Raw genomic sequence first — 21,772 nt, 5'->3', positions numbered from 1 at the left:
GCAGCTCCTGAGTGTCCCAACACATGCCGCCGGCAGGAAGAGCTCCTTAGTGCTCATCTGCTGTTTTCCCTTTCCTAATGATAGCTCTCTGCAAAGTGGTTCCTTCACCTCCAAGGAGGTGGCAGCTTCTTTCATTTACAGGATCTTTTCATGGCTTCTGTCTTGATGTGCTGCTAAGCAAACCTGTATTTGTACCCATGTGAAGGATGCACTGAACCAGGTTCCATCCATGAATTTAGTCAGTTTGGATTCTTTGCACCTAATTATTTGTTAAGACTGTGAGCAGGACCAAGGTGGAAGTGGAGTGATTTCCCCTCAGTGGGTGGCAAGAACTAAGCTACAAGCCATTCTGCCTTCCCCCTCTTTACCTGGTCTCACAACTGATACTTTCGTGCGTGCATACAGCAAAGGCTTAGAGAAGCATGATGCCACATTTTTGAATTGCCTTCCTCGTGATCTAAATGCATTTTATTGTTAGCAAACAGCAAGCATACCAAGACATGACAGTGTGTTGCTGGCAGCCAAGCTCGTGGCACTTCTGCTCAATGGCTCTGAGCACAGCAAGCCTCTGGGGACAGAGAAATGGCAGAGAGAGCCACTGCTGCGAGGTGGTGTGACTCAGCTGCACTCACTGCCTCCCGTTGGCTTTCTCCACAGCACTTAGCCCCAGCTGTGGGCTCTGCACCACTGCCCTTCTCTCCTCTCCTGCATCCTTGCTGTGGACAGCCTAGGGAAGGCGGAGGGCAAGGAAGATGCTCTGAGTGCAACCATCAGAGGGAAGGAGACAGCTTGCTGTGGCCTCCGCATTTTGTCTGTGACTCAGTGGTGAGTGCCACTCGCACGCTTGGCCATGTGCACAGAGATGGGCACTCTCAGCATGAGGTGTGGTGCTGGGGATGATGAAGTAAACAGCAATTCACTGGAACTAGATCAGCCAGCACACATTCCCAACGCAGAACCTAGGAAAGAGGCACAGGTCCGCGGTGTATTTGTTTGGCCCAGTGATGGCTGCTAGGCACGAGAGCAGATGCACTTAGTGGAATTCCCCCATCCACTGGCATTATGGGACACTCCTATTACTGTTCTTATAATTACTGTTAATCATTACTATTACTGCAGTGACCAAAAAGAAAGCAGTCGGGATCAGGCCATCATTGGAGCAGTGTTGTCATGGAGGGATGATGAGACAGCCCGCCCCAGGGAACCCATAAATGTGGTGCCCAATTCATCACCACAGTCACATTGCAAAGTAGGACACTGTAGTGCCCAATGAAGCTCCCCTACAACCTGAGCAAAAACAAATCACAGCATTCCCTTGGGCTGAGCTAGAGCAGCCTTGTTTGTGTCTGCTTGGAGCCAGGATGCTGGCATCACGCTCTGTGCAAGTGTGGCTGGAGGGTGAGGAGCTGGCCAGGATCATCTTGGGATCTAAGCACTCAACAGGATGTTTCCCTTCTGTATTTTCACTCTGCTAGTGCAACCTGCAATAGAACCCCATATTCTTTGGTCTTTGTGAATTTCACATCACCGGCTCCAAGAGCCAGCGGTGAGTCACATGCTATGTGGAAAAGTCCAGAGTTTGGGTGGGAATGACCAAGAGTAACCGAAATCATCTTTCAGTCACCTTCCCCTCCCATCCACAGTCTGAACACATCCCTGAAGATGATCTCTAGGTGATGGACAGAAGGAAGGGATGAGAAAGCTGGGTCATGGGTTGGGTACCAATGGGGAGCTGCAGGGAGAAGCTGCTGGCCTCTGTACAGCTGAGAAGGGTGGAGCCCTTCATCCCACACAGGGCCTCTTTGCTCCAACACTGATTTCCTTCCACCTCATTCCATTCCAGTGTGAGCTGAAGCTAAGGATGAAATCCTGGGTGAGGAAGAATGCACTCTGGGAAACACTGGACAAAGCTACAGAACACAGTTTTCTGAATCCAGTTCAATTCCTCAGCAACAATGGTCCCTCTGAAAGATATTCAGAGAAAGCAGGCATCACACAAAGAACATTTTGTCTTTTATTTTTAATTTCTTTTAATTTTTGTAAGATTCCAAATAGAGGCTGTGCACTGGATGCTCGGGATTTTCAGCCACCAACTTTCAGCATGCCTACAGCTGCGGTCACCCCTTCATACATAACACATGTTCCAGCTCCACACCCAGATTAATCCACCCTGCCCAACCAGGTGTACAGGCAGCCTGACATCAATCACAGCACAGAGCATTAAGCTAGCACCAGAGATGGCCTGTGCTCAGGTGGAACATGCCAGGCAGCAGAGCTCATGCAGAAAACAACCCAACTTTTTGCTCCATCCACACCTCCCAGCCCTCCCTGCTTTGTTCTCGTAACATTCCCCTGCGTGGACCAAGGAGAGCAATTTCCAGGAAGGACTACTGCATGCAAAGCTAATTGCCTGTCTTTCCAAATCAACTCCTTCAAAGGGCACGTGGGTTAGCTACATCAGAAAAGAGGTCTCTGCGCAATTCTCTCTCTCCTCTCTCATAGAGCACTCTTACACAATGCACTGCACACGGTGGCATGCATCTGATTACACTGGAGCAACTCTGATGACCGTGTGCAGTAACCATGTGACATGCCAGCATCGCTGACTGCATTGCAAATGTGGGAATTGTCCTTTACGTAGATCTAAATAAGGTTGGAGCCTCCAGGCAATGGCCTTCGATTGTTTACAGTTTTCATAAACAGGATGCTAAGAATTTGTAAATATCCATTGGAAATCCATCAGCTGTGGATTTCCAAGTTCACGATAGACCAGTTTAGTATATGCTCATCTGCAATGTCTTTCTCTTACTAAAACTTCAGTGTTAACATTGCATGACCATTTCTGACCACAAGGACATGTTAGAGTACGTCCAGAGGAGGACCACTAAAACGACCTCAGGGATGGAACATGGAACGCCTTTCCTACGAGAACAGGCAGAGAGAGCTGGGGCTGTTCAGCCTGGAGATGAGAAGGCTCTGGGGAGACTTGAGAGCAGCATTTCAGTATGTAATGACAGATAATAGGAAAGAAGGGGACAGACTCTTTAGCAGGGTCTGCTGTGAGACGACACAGGGAAATTGTTTCAAACTAAAAGAGATTGAGATTGGATGTAAGGAAGAAGTTTTTTTACAGTGAGGGTGGAGAGGCACTGGCACATGTTGCCCAGAGGGGTAATGGATGCCCCATCTCTGGAGACATTCAGGGTTAGGCTGGACGGGATCTGAGCACCCCATCTACTTGTAGGTGTCCTGTTCATTGCAGGGGAGTTGACTGGATGACCCTGGAAGGGTCCCTTCCAACTGAAACGATTCTATGATTCTAATTGCATGCACCAGTGATTGTACTTCCTAGCTTCCACACACTGATTCTGGAGTTGGTACATCTTCAGATTGTTTCCTGGAGAACAAGTAATCAAAGAAATAAAGCACTATTTTTGTCATCATTTTCCATGTTCAGCGATAGCAAGGGAATTACACAGCTCTAAATTCCCATTGCTATGCCTTACCCAGAGGGTTTGTTTGTTGCATTACCTTTTGTTCTTCACAGAAACTTCCCTTCAGCTAAACAGAGAAGGGGACATGTGAGTGTCCAGACTAGCACATACATGTGGAAAAAGTCTCTCTCTCTAAAATTTTCTTGGGACTTCCTTGAGTGTTGCAGAAGAGGACATTTTGGTGGTCAATGAGTAAGGATCTGCCTGTAAACTGCCATTTCTAGCACAAGCATGAACAGCCCACTGCTGGGTTTGCATTGATACAGAGCAGTCTGACAGCACATCCCCAGCTCCAACACTAGTGCCTTAAGGAACTGTAGCTCCAGACAACAGCTGTGATCGGTTAAGGTCAGGTAACAGCAAAGCATTCAAGAAGTAATAATTGATCTAACATTCAATGTTACTCGAGCACATGAGCAAGTCCTAAGAATATCACAGAATACTATGATACAGTATATTATTGTGAAGCCCTGATGACACTTGTTCTGTGTATTGCACTATGAACTCAGCTACACTTCAGATAGCTTTGCAGATAAATCAGGAGGAAACTAACTTACACCCACTGTGAGTGTATCTCTAGCTAAGAAATGATTTAATTCAATGCCCTTGAAGAGATATGAGAAGTATTTAAAGCATTAAAATTGCTCACCTTTTCCTTACCTGGCAAATTGATAAACAGAAACAGTACTACTCAATAGTGCCTAAAAGTCTGACGTAAGCCTTCAAAAGCAAAGGAGACTGGGAGTTGGAGGCAACCATGGTGGGAGTATGCACAGTCCCAGTAACAACAAAACATTCCAAATCGGCAGCCACCAGGTGCTAACATAACACAGTGCATTTGATGAAAACTGCAGAGGGGCAAAGCATTCCTAAAACCATTTGGTTTAAATCACTAATACCTGAAACTGCCCCTTGGCTGTCTGGGGGTGGGAGAGCTAAAGGAGGCAGGCAGCAAAGCAAAGGCAGATGGTGTGGTGTATGTGGGGGTTCAATTTGTAGCCACCACTCTGTCACTTGGATACACTCACTGCCAGCTGGGAGATTTCATGGTGCTCTCAGAGAAGAACCAAGCTTTGCTTTCTTCCTATGCCTGCCTCCTCCCCCTTAGCACATGCAGGTAAGCCTGCAGTTCATGCCTTGAACCTTGAACCCTGGCAGCCTGTTGCCTTACAAGAAGTGGGAGAGCTGGGAGGTCTACATGAGGTAGACCTGTGTTGAAGCTACTACCCAAATCTTCATGAGATGTGAAAACCCTTGTCTGGATCTTCATATATATATATATATATATATATATATATATATATATATATATATAATATGGAATTGTAGTTCTGCCTTATTTGTGTGACAGTATCATTTTGCATAAGGCTATAATCCTCTGCGGAGTTTAATTTGTGGGGTCAAGATTTTGTGTAGGGCATGAAAAAGCTCCATGTGTCATTGACTTCTGCTCTGGCTGAAAACAGAGGATCTACCTCTGCATGTAGCAGTCAGCAGTCATTAATTAGGAGGCATTTGGAGCTCTGTGCTGCATCCTTTGCTACAGCTGTTACACAGGTGCAGAACTTTGCACACCGGTCTGACCCATTGCTGGCAGCCAAGGGCAGGAACCAGAACAAAGCATGTATGAGGTTCTCAGGACCATGGTTTCCGTAGAGGTGTTCCATACATAATTCTTTTGAGGATAATGCTACGCTCTCTGCAGAGCTTTTTTCACATCTGTGTGATACCAAGCTCTATATGAACAGATATTTTTGCAAGAAACTAAAGACAAACTTGCTATTCAGTATTATCAGAATCCTTGGGATGTTAGTCAGCACCTTAGCTTTGAACCAGCACAGGCTATATATGGGCATTAAAATTGGAATTGCTCTATCTTACATATGGATAGAACATTAGACTTCTTGAATATTGGACTGTATGTTTCCATGTCAATTTGTAGGAATAGGAGAGGCGGAAACAGCACACACACAGCAGATGCTCCTGGATTCTCCAGCGTTATAGCCACCACTCGCCTGTTCCAAAGCCTAGTGAAGCTGGTAGGAAAACGAGCAGCATTTTGGCAGGCTCTTTCCAAACTATCCTCATATTTAGAAAAATACTTCCGTCCTTTACCTGGGGTTTCTAACCTTCCAAGAATATGGAGAACACACTTCCACCTCTGAATTACTGCACCTCTTATCATGCTCCTCCTACGTCCCATGGTGCTTCATAATTAAAAAAAAGGAAAAAGAAAAACATACACCTTAAGAATCCCATAGCACTCAAAAGACAGAAATGACTGAACACCCAAGGATGCAGACAATGCAGGTAGCCCAGGACCACATCCATTTAAGTCAGTGGAGGTTTGCTGCAGCAGAGCTGGGAGTCAGGCTAGAGCTACCAGGGGAATCCCAGATGCCCACCTTAAGATAATTTCTCTTAAGAGACTTCCAATGGAGACATTCAATTTCTACACTTCACAGACACTTAATAGTTCAAAAAGCAACCAAACTAACCCTAAATGGTGCCTGAATAACTCTTTCAGGACTTTCCATGCTGTAGTTTGAAAATGGCACCTGAATTACAAGAGTGCACCTGAGCAGTTTATAGCTGTTTCCCACACTGGTGTATCTTTCCTCTGCCTCAGTGAACTGAGAGGTCAACCCAGCACAAACTGCCCTGGGTAACACCCAGGGCCACACAGCCCAGTCCAGCTACCCCTAGACTCTGTATGTTTTTGCTGAGCTCATGGGCACTTCTGTGCCCATTCCAGAGCACATGCATATATGTGCGCAAGGTCATCTCCCCAGCCTGCGTCACTGCCCATTCTTATTTGGAACAATCAGGAAGAAACTCCTGGTGTTTCTTGGCTCCTGCACATATTTTTCATGCACAGGGGAGCACCCAGCCCATATAGAACATTTTTTGCTGCTGTAATCTTGATGGAAAAAGCAGTTGGTGATGGAGGAAGGCATTCAGATGGCTGAGAAGTGCCTGAGGGAAGAGAACATTCAAACATATTTGCACATGAGAAATCACGAACGTGCCACCAAAAAAGTCAGAAGAAGCATTAACAAGGCAAGGGGAAAGGGCAGGAGAATTTCCAGTCCTACAGCTCCTTGGGAGTCTGCTGCGTTGTAACATACAGTCCAGTTTCTCCTGATTTGTTTTACAGGATCAGTTGGGAAGTTACAAATCTCACAGGTCCATTAAGCTCAGTGCCTTTTGCCAGGCTCAGCTCACATTTAACATCATATTCATGCTTATCTTGAAGTTCACAGTTTTGCCCCTTGCCATGAGAAATGTGCAAGAGAAATTGATAGAAATTCCTACCTGGAGATTTCCACAGCCACCACTCCACCTATCACAGCCATCACTGGTCTTGCTTCTGTGTATAGACCCGGATCTGAATTGAAGTTAGGCAAAAGGATTGAATGCCATGGCACAGCTACCAGGCACTCAGCTGGGAACTGTGCCTGCAGTTATTTTCCTTACCGGAAGAAAAAAACAGCATTAAAGCAGGCTGGATATTCTTCTAGATCTGTGTTATTCAGCATAAGGGCATGCAGATCAACACCAACACTGCATCAGGTGCTGTGCCAGAACTGCAGCGACTGCACCCGACAAACCAACATGTGAGATGCTGAGGATTTCCAAAAAGACCCGATGCAGATAAGGTCACGTGGCACCTTCTTCATGTTTTGCTCGCTGAACATCATCCTTCAGACAAACATTCCTTCAGCCTTCTCAGGTTGGATGTTAGGAAACATTTCCTCTCTGAAAGAGTGGTGAGGCTGCCCAGAAAGATGGTGGAGTCACTGTCCCTGGGGGAGTGTTCAAGATCCACAGAGACGTGGCTCTGAGTGACATGGTCAATGGCTATAGAGAGGATAGGTTGCTGGTTGTATCTGGTGATCGTAGAGGTCTTTTCCAACTTGAATGATACTGTAGTTTTATGATTTCATGACACGAGCACGTGATGCCATAGTCTCGAAGAGGGGAAAAAGGCACAAGAACTGTTAGCCAAAAACAGCATGATCTGGCTGTTTGCAGATTAGCAAACCAGGGATGCCCTGAACACACCAGGTCCTCCCTGTTATGCAAAGACACCACAGCAACCTGCTCAGCCTATGGGTTGGCACATAGCCTTCCAAATTGAGATTAGTATTTATTGGACAGCTTCCTGGAGCAGTGCTCATTCACATCTGCCACTGAGCTCTGTCAAACAGCTGGCAGAAGTCAATGACATGTGGTTCACCATGGGATTTTTCATAACAATGAGACACAAACAAACTTAGCGTTATGTACAGAGATGATGTCAAACAAATTAGCTTTGCCTGAGTTAGTCAGATGCTCTCGCAAAGCATGGTGCTGTCTGCTCATGTCACAGCCTTGGCTATGCTGTTTCTCAGAAGGAGCTACAGAGAGGCATCTGCACAGCAGCACTGAGCAGAGCAGAAAATCCCAGAGCTCTGAGTCAATTGCAGAGGTGGCCTTATTGTCACAGTGGGGTAAAAAAAAAAATAATGGAAAACTCCCAAAAGATGGAACTCCAGAGCTGAACTGTATAGTGAGCATTTAAAACTGCTTTTGCCCTGGTTTGTGAAATTCTCTGGCAAATTTTTGATTTCCTTTCTTCCTTAAATTGAAATGTTAATTTGTCTGAATCAATCCAGACAGAAATCTTTTGGGACTGGCTACACAACAGCCTCAGGGTGGCTGAGGGAACTGCTGCTCCTGTGCAGATGTAACAGCCAGACACAGACCATAACCAACATTTACAAATGAGCTGCAAGGAAAACTCCATGACAAGGGGTATTACACTCACATTTTTTTCTGTGTTCCTGCCTACATTTTGACTTCCTTTTCTATGAGAGCATTTATCCAACTAAATAAGGAAGACAAAAGATCTAGATTTTTGGCTATGGAAAAGTGACCAAAAGTGCTAACAGATTTCCATCCTTTCACTAGTGAGAAACCCAGCAGATGGCAGCCCTGCCCCAGGGGGGCTTCTTTTGGTCTCTTTCAGGTCCTACGCCTCTGCTGTTTCCCTTACAACCACCTGGGTCCAGGCTGAGTGGCCTGAGGGCCTAGGATCTACATATGTGCTTTGCCTTATGGCACTTAAGTCTAATGACTTTGCTTTCCCAGGATTGTTTCCTTCCTCTTGTTCCATCTGACTTCCTCCAGAAGAGGTGTTCTTCTCTCACTGTGGTTATCCAACCTCACCTTTCTTGCAAGGGTCCACCTGCCTACATGGCCACGAGCACATGAACTGAGTGAAACATAGCTCTCCACTCAGGAGTCTGGGCCAGAGCTCCAGTGGGTGGGTGCTCCTTCTCTCTGCACAGCCATTCCAAAACAGGCTAGGAAGAACAGTTCTCCAAGCAACACCACAATCAGTATCTTCCTCTTCTGCTCAAACCAGAGGCATCAGCAGTTCTGTGACATGTCCTTCTGCTCACCAAAATCTGCTACTCACAGAGCCTTCTCGCTCCCCTGCAATTCAGCGAGAGTAGGAGCAGCCAGAGTCTTGTCATAGTACAAGATTTTATTGTTGTCATGATAATTAACAACTACATACAACGAGCTTTTAATGAGTACCTGCACTCTTTTTTTCTCCCTGTTTGTTTGTTAACTGGGTCATAAAGGAGTTCTGAATGATTTCCTGGATTTACAGTACAATGGAGACCTCTACAGGTGCTTTCCTCCTCAGAGCCAGGCTAACGTGACGTGTACACACATCACTGCAGGTGCCATCGGTGCTCCACTGCTTAGAGTACTTACAGAGTTGTGCAAGCAGCACTTCCAGTCTCTCTGTTGTCAGGTCCACACATTCAATCACAGCTTAGGGCCACCCAAGGCTTTGAGATGCTAGCGATAACCTGCACATTCCATCTGTGCATTTCTTGTTTGTCAAGCTGACCTTCCTCAAGACAGCCATGAAGTTGTTCTGCTCTGAGCCAGGAGTTCCCAAGGAACAGGACCATTGGAGACCCTATACACAATGGGCTCAGTCTGCAGACAGCATTCTTAGGACACAATCCAGTGTTATATGGCTCAGACTTGACACTAGGTGGCCTTATGCCATACACATCAGCACTCTTCAGGTGAGTTATTTTAATATGCACAAGAAGCAGCTGTTCTGCAATAACAAATATTATTTTGCAAGGATAGACATTTTTCCCACAGGTTTTTACCCCATTCTTTTAAGGGGACCTTGCTGGGGTCAGAAAACTGCAGGGTATGTAGATGTTTCAGATGGAAATGAGTGTTAGCTACTGGACAGGTACCTGAGCCCCATCATTAGTAGCAACAAACATGCCGAGATGATGAGAGCAGGCACCTGTGCAGCAGGGACAGGACTTGATGGCCTGAGGACAGACAGGCTGGAGTGATGCACTGCCAGAAAACGCAGTGTGGTTCCAGCAGCCAGGATCAGATCATAGGTGCTGTTGCCCTTTGTGAAGGCAGTCTCAGTCTTTAGTGTCTGTCTGTCAGTTCTACTGAGCTGCTGCCCCCAGCAAGCCTGACACAAGACTGCCCAGGAGCCAAATATCACAGGGTCTCCTCCTAAAGAGGAGAGCGTTCTTGGCATGTGCAGCTTCCAACTGTGTGCCATTACAGGAGTCTGATAAACAAGGCAGAAAAGATGGTCCCACTCCTCTGCCAGGCCAGTTCTGCAGGAAATTCCACACAGTAAGCAGCAGCAGGCAATACCAGCCAGGCAGCATCTGTCACTGATGGAGGCAGGGCTCAGCACAGCCAGCTCCACAAAGCTATCTGAGACAGCATGGATTTCCTCAGCGTGGTCACTGCATTGAGCCACATTCAATGGTGAGTCGTTCCTGCAGCGATGCCTCAGACCCAATTGGCCAGATGAAAACCTCAGAACTGCAGCAATGACTCTTCTTCCACATAGGCTACAGACTGTGAACACTGTGCAGACTGACAGAAAGCATCATCTGGGTGGGTGCCCCCCGGAGCAGGCAAGATGCTGGCAGCCTGCTCCCAGGTCCAGCTTAAGCACATATAGCACCGAAGTGGGGAGTAACCCACTTCTGGAAGCCTCAGCACCATTTAGAATAAAAAATATAAAGCAAATATATCCTTTCCCTTCCTTCTCCCCACCTTTGTCTCTCTGTTTTCCTCTCCCTGCACTTACATCAAGTCTCATTTGGCATAGCAGGGGCCCATCTGGCATTCTGCTCTCGAGCTTTTCTTCCATTAGTTTAAAACCCCAACCAGCTTTTACAGACTGCCCTTACAGAGCTGACTAAGTCCACAAAGCAACCAGAAGAAAACACTGCACAGTGTTTAACTTTCTCCCTAATTGAAGTACACACCTTCCTTTCCAGTTGGCTTAAATATTTATCAAAACATAGAAGTAGCAGCTATGCCTTTCTTTAGGTACAGAGCATCTCACTGCAACGAGTAAATTTCTTTCAAGAAGCACTACTGTATAGTCAAATACATCAATGAGAGAATTCACAAATGGTTAAAACACATACACAAAAACCCATCGCTCTGTGACAGCAGGAGAGACATTCAGGAGAAGAAGATGAACCTGCATGACAACGTTTTGCAGCTTTTCCTCTTTTGGACTGACCAGCAATTACAACTTTCTCAGAGGAAGATATCTCACTTGTGCTTTCCTGATGATATGCAATTTTTAATAGGCATTTCAGTTCAGGATTCAGCTACTGACCAGGAACCCCCATGTGAAAAGCCACCAACTTTAGACCAGCCAAGTGCTTAAGCACATTTACCCTTGCAAAAGCCAGTTTTTCATATACATTTCAGCACTACCACTGTAGTCTCATAAATACACAGTTGTTTTTTGTTGTTGTTGTTGTTTTTTGTTTTAATAAAAGGATCATATTCATCATTTGGTAAAAACAAACTCATGGAACAAAGAAATTAAACTTCCCAGCAATTCACCTAAATTAGGTGAATTGCAAAACAAAGATTGCCAAGGTACCTAACTGTCTTTCCCTTGTAGATGACTAAACATGGAAGAAGTGTCTACAATTTGCAACAGCTGAAATGAAAAAAGTATCTGGGAGCCATCTCCAGTCCCATAAGCATTGGCAGGTAACTCCAAATGTCAGTGAGAAATCACAGTTAGTGTCACCAACATTGGAACCAATTTTCTTCCCTTCTCCATGAACAAAATCTTCTCTTCTTGCCTTTGCACTTCTTTGTAGGAAAGATGAAGCAAAACAAGCATCTGATAATAAATAACCTGTCTGGCTGGAGTGGAACAAAATCCTCATGCTCATTTCTTTCCTTCTTATTAGAGTGATCACATCATGCATGTAATATGAGAAAGGAGTAAAGCTGTTCTGCTTCCTTGGCAAAGCTCTAGCAAATTTCATAACATAATTCCAGCTTCTGTAGCAACCAGAGTCTTGCTCTGAAATCAGAGTACAACAAGGCAAGGTTTGCTTTAAGTTTCAGGAATGTAATGAGCCACCCTATGATCTTTGGGAGGAGTTGTGTTCTTTGTCGTGAGTGCACTCAATAATCCGTTGGCAGAAAGATGTCCAGTTCCTTTTGAAAGGCAGTCAACACTGCAACAGCAGAATCCAGACAGCTTCTCATCAGCATGTGATGTTCAGAATACAGTTTCATTGTGAAACAGGTGGTCTTTCTCCTCCAGAGCAGAAAGGGGAAGGAACAAAAAAAAGACAGAAAAGAGCAGAGCAGAATACTCCAGTAGGGCTTGAAATGACTGAAAATAGGTGAAAGAAATCAATCCTTCCCTCATCAAATCTGAAGCACAGGAGAGCATTGAGAAGGCTGCATGTATTCTCCGCTGTTTTGACCCGCTCATCTAGCAATCTTGTCTAAAAACATTAAGTCTTTCTTCAGAAGCAAATGGAGCCCATCAGTTCTGCAGGAGCTCCATTCATGCCCTCACTCTGTCATTCTCTTTATTTCATCCCATCAGCGAGGCTTGGACATTGCTAGACTGCATGGAGTGGCCCTCGAAACAGAACTGCCTCTTGTTTACAGACACACTGGTAAGCATTTTGATGCCAGGGCTTCACAGTGCTGTCTCTCCCATGCAGACTTTGTAGGGAGATTTCAATTTCCTGCATCTAAAATAGAAGACATCGTAACATTTTAATTAGACAAATTTGAAACCATAGTAGCCTGAACAGAACTCAATTTAATTGCTTAACTCACTGAAGTAGCCCCAATGAAAGCCACTTTTAGTAACATTGTAATGTGCTATATAACTGGCAGAGCAGACAGCAGAAGTATTGAGCATCAGTGCCTTTAAGATCACACAGCAGTGACAAGAACATACTCCCAATGCTCTTGTACAACTCCGCTGTCCTCCCCACCATAAATCAGATCAATTCAACAAGGTTACATATTTCCCATACCTCTTCCTTACGTAGCAGTAGATGATTGCAAGTATCCCACTTGTGAGTATTCCTATGCCAATCCCCACAGCAATGTAGCGCTCATAAGAATTATGCGCGTAGGAATTCAGTGTTAAATGCTCACACCTCTCTCCATTGTAACCTGCAAGGCATCTGCAAAATAAAGATACACCATGTGAAAACTATTGAGAACTTCTGCTCTCTATTTCAGAAATACATGCTGGTTTTAAGTAGCTTTAAACTATGTTGAATGAGTCTGAACTAGGAAGGGTTGGATGTGGTGCTTGGTCAGAGCCTCTTCCTCAAGACTACCAGTTGTCCCAGTCCATCTGGTTTAAAGCTAGCTCCAGTACTGCAGTCACAGCACCAAATACCATCTAAACATACCCTCATAGCAGAGGGTGTGGACGAAGAGTTGTGTGCCCTGCTGATCCTCAGCTGCTGTGATCTCCAAAGTTGTTCAGTACTTTAGAGATACTCAAGCACACCATGGTTCTGACTGGTATGGAAATAGCTGTGAAGTGATGGAGCTTCAGCTGACATCTTCAAATATCCTGGCCTCTTCACAATTCTGATGTGAGATACCATCAAGTCAACACCTCTCTCTCCCCTTTCCTTGGTATCACATTAGCACTCCAGACTTTGCCAAACTTGAAGCCTGAAAAAACTTCACTGGCACATGTAAGTTTTGCTTTGCTGAAAATTAGTCAAATTCCAATAATAACTTGTGGCAGACAAAGAAACAATGCCACTGTTGGCAGTTCTCTAAGAAAGATACTTTAAAGCAATGCTGTTTACTTGCATATGGGTTTCCTCAGTTCGCTGTGGAAAGCACAGAGCCCATTTATGCAATAACTGTGGTGTTCTTCCAGACAGGCCTGCATGAGCTTCAGGAGCCTTGGTTGCTCTGCATAGTCTGCTGTGAACACAGAAAAAGGCCATGTTACATCTAGAAAAAGTACAAAAATGAAAGCATTTGAAAGTATTTTCACAACTCAAGATGAACAGACATCTCCTGCAGAAACAAACAATATATGTTTGCTGTGATGTGTCTCTCAAGATGGTTCGCACAATGCTGATCAGAACAAACTTCTGCAACATATCAATTTGGCTTTGAGGAAGAACAAATTGCTAATAAGTTACTTCTTAATGAGGAGTGTGTATAAAAATGATATGGAAGACTCACCCTGGCTAACACTAGTATTACCCAATGTGCAATCCATCAGAAAAAACATCCCAAAACATCAGGGGTTAAGGATACAACAACAGCATATGATTATTCTCAGCATATTTCCCTGCTAGAATTCAAACAATGAATTATTTTTTTCTTCCAATCCCTAGACAAATCATTGCATTCCTGTCCCTCAGTGCTGCAGCTACAATTTCATGATGAGTGGTTCTCCGTGGTTCTATGTTAGCGGAGTGTCCAGTTACGGTTTTAAGTAATCAGCACTCCCCATGTGGCCTTTCTATGTGAGAGTAAGCCAGGGCCACAACTGTTCAGTGTTTAAACTTGAGGGCTTTAGTATTTCAGGGCACTGTCTTAGAGACGACTGATGGCGATTTCCTAACTGAGCATATGCCAACACCAGGCTTCTGCGATGACCACAAACAAAATAATATCATGCAGGAAGGTGACAAGGTCTGCTCAGTGATGAAGCAATGGGGCAGCAGCAGAAACCCTCCTTCTGACTAAGTGCTGAATCAAGCTTCAGAGATGGTACACTGAAGAACAGACTGTCAGACATGTATGCCTCCAGCCCTTCTGTGGTCAACTCGAGATGTCAAGACACATTTTTCAGGAGCAGTAAGACCAATTCCCCCATTTCCTTAACAAACTCTAGTCTGAGTCATTCCTTAGCCACAATCCATATGTGTACTCAGCTTGGTGACTTTCTGTCCTTGGCGCAGCTGCACCCCGAACATGGCAAGTGATGGTGAACAGCTGCTCTGTGCTATGACCTGCTGAGGCACTTCACAACTTCATCCATGAAGTTGGTTTGGATATCAAAGAGGTTTGATACTATCATTACTGATCCAATTGAACACCAGTGCTTTGAAAATAGTGTCCTCCAAAATCTGAGAGAGAAATCTGACTTGGAGAGACTTATAGAGGAAAAAAAAATTTCTTGGAAAAGCACAGATGGACTAGCTCCTTGTTTCCAGGGAAAGCTGTGGAAGTGGTAGAAATCAACCTATTTTGAAAATAAAGTTGTTGTTGGCTGAGAAAAAGATTAAAAGAAAAACCAAAAAGATGAACTTGTGAATTTTTACACTAGGGATAAAGCAGACCTACAGCTAGAAACAGTGCTAGAAGGTATCCACCAGATACACATTTTTGGCTGTTACAAAATAACACACGTGCTGATGGAGGAGCCAAAGGTTATGCCCTATTCTCTGTATTACACCCAGTAACAGTAATGAAGTAACAACGCTACAACTGCTAGCCTGTCCCCATCTACTAGAACCAGCATGCTGTCCCTGCTCAGAAAGCCTCATGCAGGGCAGACACACTCACAACCCTGGATCACGCTCTCTGTGAGGGAACCACCAGCAGTGATGACACATGAGCTCCAATACAGAGCTCTGGAACTCATTTGGTTGGCATGGGAGCACTGCAGACACACTCTAGAGATGCCAGTCAAGACACTGGGCTCACTGGCCAAGAGCACAATCAGGAGAGGACCAGGCCTTGCAAAGGTAGATTTAAGGAAGACAAGGCTGATCTCATGAGAAGAGATTCATGATGCTACTCAGTCCACAGGACAGTATGATGAGTATGATGCTAATTGCTGGGGAAAGTACGAGATAAAACCCAAGGCAAGAACGTCTGCAAAGAGCAGCATGCTGAGATCCAGGACGCAGGAGAACTGCAAGGGCTGATTTTCACGACGTTGCAAGTGAGAGCTTCAGGGAACAAGCCATTCACACTCATTCATGGCTCTCCTCAGCTTCCAGCACAACAGGGCCAAACCACACAGTATGAAGCAGTTCAACCTGACCCTCAAGTAAAACCTTTCACTGCCCATCCCTGCTGCTCTTCCACCAGGCTCTGAGAAGACATTTAATGCATAGTCATAGTATTGCCCTTAGGTCTCTGCCATAAAGAAAAAGAAATGGAAAAGGTGCAAATACAAGTGTCAGATATGTGGAATGTGCAGTTGCCTCTGCTCAGACTTCAGCCCAATATCTCTCCTGGTTTACACCACTTCTGCCAGGAGATGGCAGCCTCCCATCCACCCACTGCTTGGGAAAGCTGCATTTTCCTGTGGGCAGGAAAACCTCTCTTCCCTGTGGACCGTGGTGGTTAATATTGTCTTAGAAACAAAGGTCAGCCCAGAACAGAAACGTGACTAGAAAGTGCTGGAGACAAACACTTTGTTACACAGACCACAGCCTCCATAGTTGTCAGTAGAAAGAGCTTTGTCCAGTTTTGGTTGCAAGATCTGATCTTATGTGTACATGAACAAATCCTAAGTGTTAATTATTCTGACATTGCAAAAGTACAAATGATGACCTTCAAAAGAATGACGAGTCTCAAAAACAAAGATTTTCTAACCCATCCCAGAGCATGATGCTAACTCCTATCATATTATCCACCTCGATACTAAGCAAGCTGTTGAACAAACACATGTGCCTTTCAAGTCCCGTGAGGAAAGACAGACAAGCATGCTGTGTAAGCACCTGACAGCTGCCTGCAATTGAGTCACTCAAACAGATCCACCTGGCAAGATATGACACGAAGTTAAAACCTGCAGGTACCTGAAAGCCGAGGCGCGTCAACACAGACCAAGTGGCAACAAGAAGAGCGAGCCACCAAGGCCACTACAGCTCAGCCTTCAATATGATGCTCAGAGAAGAATGAGAGCATCAGAAGGGGAAGAAAGGAGTCAGATCCAGGGTCGGAACCTTCCCTACAGTCACATAGAGGAAGGCTACAAAGACCTCCCACAGCTAAAGCTGTGCCTGAAATTCTCCATTCCTGCTTAGCCAGCTCCCGGCCAAGAATCCTCTCCAACCATCATTTTCCCCTGTGAGTGATCCACCTTGAACCTCGAGTACTCTGTTCTGTTTTGGGCTTCTTACTACAAGAAGGACATCGAAGCCCTGGAGCACATTCAAAAAAGGGCAACAGAGTCATGCAGAGTCTGGTGCACAAGTCTTATGGGGAGTAGCTAAGTGAACTGTGATTGTTCTGTCTAAAAGAGGAGGCTCAGGGAATACCTTATGGCTCTCTACAGCTGCCTCAAAGGAGGTTGTGGTGAGGCGGGGATTGGCCTCTTCTCCTGGATAACTAGTGATAGGACAAAAGGAAATAGCCTCAAGCTGCACCACGGGAGATTCAGGTTGAATGTTAAAAAAAAGTTTGTTCTCCAGAAGAGTGCAGAAGTGCTGCAATGGGCTGCTCAGGGAGGTGGTTGAGGTACTATCACAGGGAGTCTTCACTTCAAGGAAAGGGTAGATGTTGTACTGAGAGACACAGTTTAGCGGGAACTAATGGGGATAGCTAGATGGTTGGATTGGATGGTCTCAGAGGCCCTTACCAACCTTGGTGATTCTATGACCATGGAACCTAACATTTCCTAGCCCCGGCACAGCTACACAGGACCACCTGAGGTGTAAAATAAGGAAGCAGGACATGATCTTGTAGGAGGGATGCAAATGGATTTGTTCTTCCTTGAGCACAAATGAACCTCCCACAGAAAACTGCCAGCTCCTCCAGTGAGTTCTACCCAGGCATTCAATTTCTTTGGTGATCCTTCTGGCATTTCTTTCTCATCTTCTTGCCAGATGTTTCCAAGGGAAACATTCTCTAACTAGAAGCATGGGTACCTGGTTGATTTGCACAACTGCAACTAGCAGAAATACACATGGAACAATTGTAGACATGGTTGCGCTCCTGTAAACAAAAATCTCTTATTTGTTAAAATCTGACCCATAATTCCTGCTTTCTAGAAATACTACTGGGTACTTCTGGAGTAACAACGCATATTACTAGTTCATTAAATTCCTGCGTGCTCTGAAATAACCAAATCACAGACAAATCATTAAGCCAGCATGCAAGTGTTGTACTGCTAAGTCAAACTATTGCTGTCAAAAATCAACAGCAACTTGATTTCTGTATATATATGTGTGTGTATGTTTACACTACACAAAATAATAGTGTAACATTTATAGCATACAGATGAATGCATACATATTTGTAAAACTGTACCACTGTGAGAAACTAGATACAAGAAGAGAACAGAGCACAGCAGCTTGACTTGTTACAAGAAAAATAAACAGCATGTGGATCTGCTAAGAAAACTTGCAAGACAGATGACCTAAAATTAGCACAAGATGATTCGCATGCAATATGTTCTTTTAAAAGTACAAAGACATTAATAAGTATCACAGTTCAAATCCTTTCCTCCTTTACTGACCTGCCAAAACCTCAGGTCCAGATTGCATGGCTCTCCCCAAAGCAGTGACATCATTAGCACCTGAAGTAACATCAAGAATGCAGCTGGCAGGTTAAACACAGCGCTCTGGGCTCAAATGTTGGCAGGTAAATAGCTTGAGTTCACATTTCAGTCAGAATAGAAAGAGAAAAGAGAGCTAACACTCTGAGAAGGGCTGCAGAAGCCGTGATAGCCAAGAGCAAAACTGCAACAAAGAAAAACTCCTGAGTAACAGCAATAAACGTAGCATCACTTTACATTGGTTTGCTGCATTCTCACTTGAGCACATAAAGATTCAGACTGAAGGCAGACAGAAACCAGGCATTACTGAAAAACAACCATCAAAATTCCAGGCAATCTATCCCAAACAGCCTCAAAATATCTCCTTTTACTCAGTGATTAATAAACAGAACAAAGCACAAATACCTTCAGTGTTGTTTTTCGTCCAGCTATTCCACATTTCTGTGCTGAGGGATGAAACAGTGAGAGCCGCCTCCTCACTCAGTGCCCCCATTGCTGTGTAATGCAAACAGATACTGACTGAAACAGAAAACTCAGCATGGCTATTCAAGGTTCATTTCACCCAGATAACATTTACTCATTTCGTGCACTTCTGATGCAGTGCAAAAATACAGTTTAGGAAATTCTTGCCTCAAACCTCCTTTTGTTACAGAGCTACTATTATGATTGAAGGGAAAACAAATCTGCAGAATTCCTAAATGCACATCCACTCTGTTCTCCATTCTGTTACCTATGTAACTTATGGCACAGATACCTGCAACGTACTACAAACAATGTTGCACCTATTTAACAAAGAAATTTCTCTAGGCCAGGTCTTGGTTCCATTCCATCCTTCCAAACCTTGCCCAGTTTCAAAAAGTAGTGAAACAAATCTGCTTCACATTGCCATGGTTCCCACCCCTACTTATATATACTATATATAGCTTATTTCAGAAAGACTAAACTCTTCCTTAGGATAGCCCAGTATACCACGACATGGAAAAGCCCCTCCAAACCCACCTTTCAGCAAAATGTAGATGAGCATTCCAAATGCCATGGCAAGCAGCTGCTTTAACACCTTTGCAACCCTCCTTCGCCGGTGCTCGTTGGCTCCACTTATCTGTGCTGCTGTGTTTTCTCTTGCACTTATACGCCACGAAGCGTCATTTGCTGCTCTCACCAATCAAAAAAAGGTGCGTCTGGCAGCAAGCTCAGCCCTTAGGGCAACCACACATTTATTTAGGAAACTGCTATTATCTAGCACTGGGATCGGGTTTTCTCTTGAAACCCCAGTTTCCTATTACCCGTGGGCATTGTTGTGCATGCAGAGATGTAGTTTTAGAGAGACCTGGCATCTGACAGAGCAGATCAATGATATATGGCAAAACCAGAAGGTTGCAAAACAAACAATATCGTGAAAAATGAGATCTTTGGTCCCTCGGTGATAAAGCCTTACACTACTTCCAGGGGGGTGGTCAGCATTCAGCCTGTTGCTTCAGGTACCAGGAGCCAGGGTCCAGTCCTTGCTGTGCTCTAGTTCCTCCTGCACTTCAGCTCCTCCTCATCCAGAAAAGGAACGGTGAGAACAGCCGTGCTGAGACTGAGAAGTGATCAGACAGAGATAACGGTGATATTCCCCATCAGTGACTGCCAGCAAAAGGCTTTGATCGCAGCTGGAGCTGTGCAAGGGTGGCCACCTGGAGAGCCGTGCAGATACACAGTGAGAGAGATCATGCTTTTTACATTAAGAACCTGTAGGTCTTTAATACCTGATATACACATTTCTTAATGCCACTCTCCACAGCCCTAAAAGCTGTCAATTCCTTTGTCACAGGCAGCTCAGAACAAGCAGGACTGCTCCCTCTGCAATGTTGTTACATAGCACTGAGGCAGATCACCAGAAAGGTCCAGTTCAGTAATGGAAAAGCAGATCAACAGCCTCAAAACTCTTCACTCTCATCCCAAGAGAGCTGCTATCTTCACTTCAAGTTTCAGTTTCCCCACTGTGAGCTTCAGAAAATAAAAAACTTTTCACAACTTAATCTTTTCTTTAGCCAAAACCTAATGACAGATGCTCTAGCAACTCCGGTCAGCTTGAGTTCTCCCTCTGCACCAAGCTCTTTGGTGATGTATGGGATTCAGTGTAACCACTTCATAAGCTCAGGGAAAAAACACAAGCTGGTTATGCACACTTTAATTATGTGTTCTGATGCTCATGGGCTGCATTCCAGGAGGCTTTTCCCTTCCTTCTGTATCCTGAATGGCTGCATGCCTGCACATTGATCGAGTGCAGCCTGCGCACTCCCCACTTGCCAGGACTGGTGTTTGTGCTACCTGCAGATCCTTTGCTATCAGTTCCAAGCAGGGAGCTTCCTTTCAACATACTTCTACACAATGGGAGTTTAATCCAGTGTGAATGTGAGCAGTGGCTCTGTCGTTGGGCAATGCAGTGGGTGCGGCAAGAAGAGGGCAGCAGATGAGGCTACGGCTGTCCCCACCTGGCCTGATCCAGGCACACGAGCACTTTGCAGGCTGGAAATAAGAATCATAACCCTTCTGCAGATTGCAATGGAGAACAGATGCATTTGGCAGCTCTGAAAACAACTTGCCACTAAGCGAAACCTTGGTCCTGCTGGCTTTATGTCATAGTAACTCACTCGTGGGAGGTGAAAAGAGAAAAAGCTGAGGATGCACTATAAGCTGCTGGGAGGATATGACAGAGGCAGACTCATTCCAGTGACATAAGCAAAGTGCCTCGAGTTGTTATTCCACCAAAAATGCAGACTCTATTTTTAGCTAAAGCAAAGTAAATGAACACGGATTTGGAAAAGCAATGTAAACAGGTGAATTAAAGGTAATGAATGAACACGCAAAAGGCTCCTGTTGTTCCACTCTTTAGATAGAAAGGAAAAAAAAATCCAACCCAAACTGTATCAAAGTATCTCACAGAAAGGTTAGCAGAACAGGCAAATTTTATTCCATCTGAGCCAGTGATGGGTTAAATTATCTGAGCATTACCTGCACATGCACCTGGATACCCCTAACATTCTCATAACCCCTCATTTTGAACAGATACACGGGTGTCTGCACCATTGGTTCCATACACTTAGTAATGGATCTGTCAAATGATTCTGCAAAAAAAATGCATTTATGCAAAACTCTCAGAGCATCAGAAGAAACAAGCAGCACAGCAGCAATTCTCCATCTGTTTCTTTTTTTTTTTTTTTATTTTGGTATGCACTTTTTTTTTTTTAATAAACAGAAGTTGTATTTAGCCACACCTTTTTGTATTCTTACTTTTTTGAGTAGTCTTGAATCTACTGGCAATCACTAAAGACTCTTGATTAAAATAAAGTTACCCCAACCAAGATAAAAATATGGAGATAGCAGCCCAAAGCGACTCCCACTGGCTTCAATGGGAACCAGGGTAGGCTCTTCAAGTCAATACAGCATATGCATA

General features: G+C 44.7%; 1 protein-coding gene across 6 annotated transcripts; it reads right to left on the bottom strand.

The window, feature by feature from the left end:
- Positions 1-8,927: 8,927 nt before the first annotated feature.
- On the bottom strand, positions 8,928-21,394 carry EPGN (epithelial mitogen). 6 transcript variants are annotated; one of them, XM_048941965.1, is made up of 6 exons: positions 19,333-21,394; positions 18,739-18,828; positions 18,295-18,354; positions 13,670-13,790; positions 12,872-13,024; positions 8,928-12,580 (listed from the first exon to the last, which is right to left on the bottom strand). In XM_048941965.1, the coding sequence occupies exons 1-6, from the start codon at positions 19,367-19,369 to the stop codon at positions 12,526-12,528; spliced, it is 516 nt and encodes a 171-aa protein (XP_048797922.1). In that variant the 5' UTR covers positions 19,370-21,394; the 3' UTR covers positions 8,928-12,525. The 6 variants fall into 6 exon arrangements, with proteins under 6 accessions (XP_048797922.1, XP_048797924.1, XP_048797925.1 ...); XM_048941967.1 differs by having other exon boundaries at positions 13,670-13,787; XM_048941968.1 differs by having other exon boundaries at positions 8,929-12,580; positions 19,769-21,394.
- Positions 21,395-21,772: the final 378 nt, after the last annotated feature.

The sequence above is a fragment of the Lagopus muta genome, chromosome 4, assembly GCF_023343835.1.
Source record: "Lagopus muta isolate bLagMut1 chromosome 4, bLagMut1 primary, whole genome shotgun sequence".
In the NCBI taxonomy this organism is placed as follows: Eukaryota; Metazoa; Chordata; class Aves; order Galliformes; family Phasianidae; genus Lagopus; species Lagopus muta.
The sequence above is the reverse complement of the archived record's forward strand: the minus strand, read 5'-3'. Positions and strand labels throughout refer to the sequence as shown.

Bases quoted from the DNA above. Each gene is read 5' to 3' on its own strand.
- EPGN (XM_048941965.1), bottom strand. From the start codon at position 19,369: ATGGCATTTGGAATGCTCATCTACATTTTGCTGAAAG. The intron at 18,355-18,738 runs GTATTTGTGCTT...ATGTTACTTCAG, and splicing joins GACGAAAAACAACACTGAAG to GTGCTAATGATGTCACTGCT. The intron at 12,581-12,871 runs GTATGGGAAATA...CTTCTATTTTAG, and splicing joins TACTGCTACGTAAGGAAGAG to ATGCAGGAAATTGAAATCTC.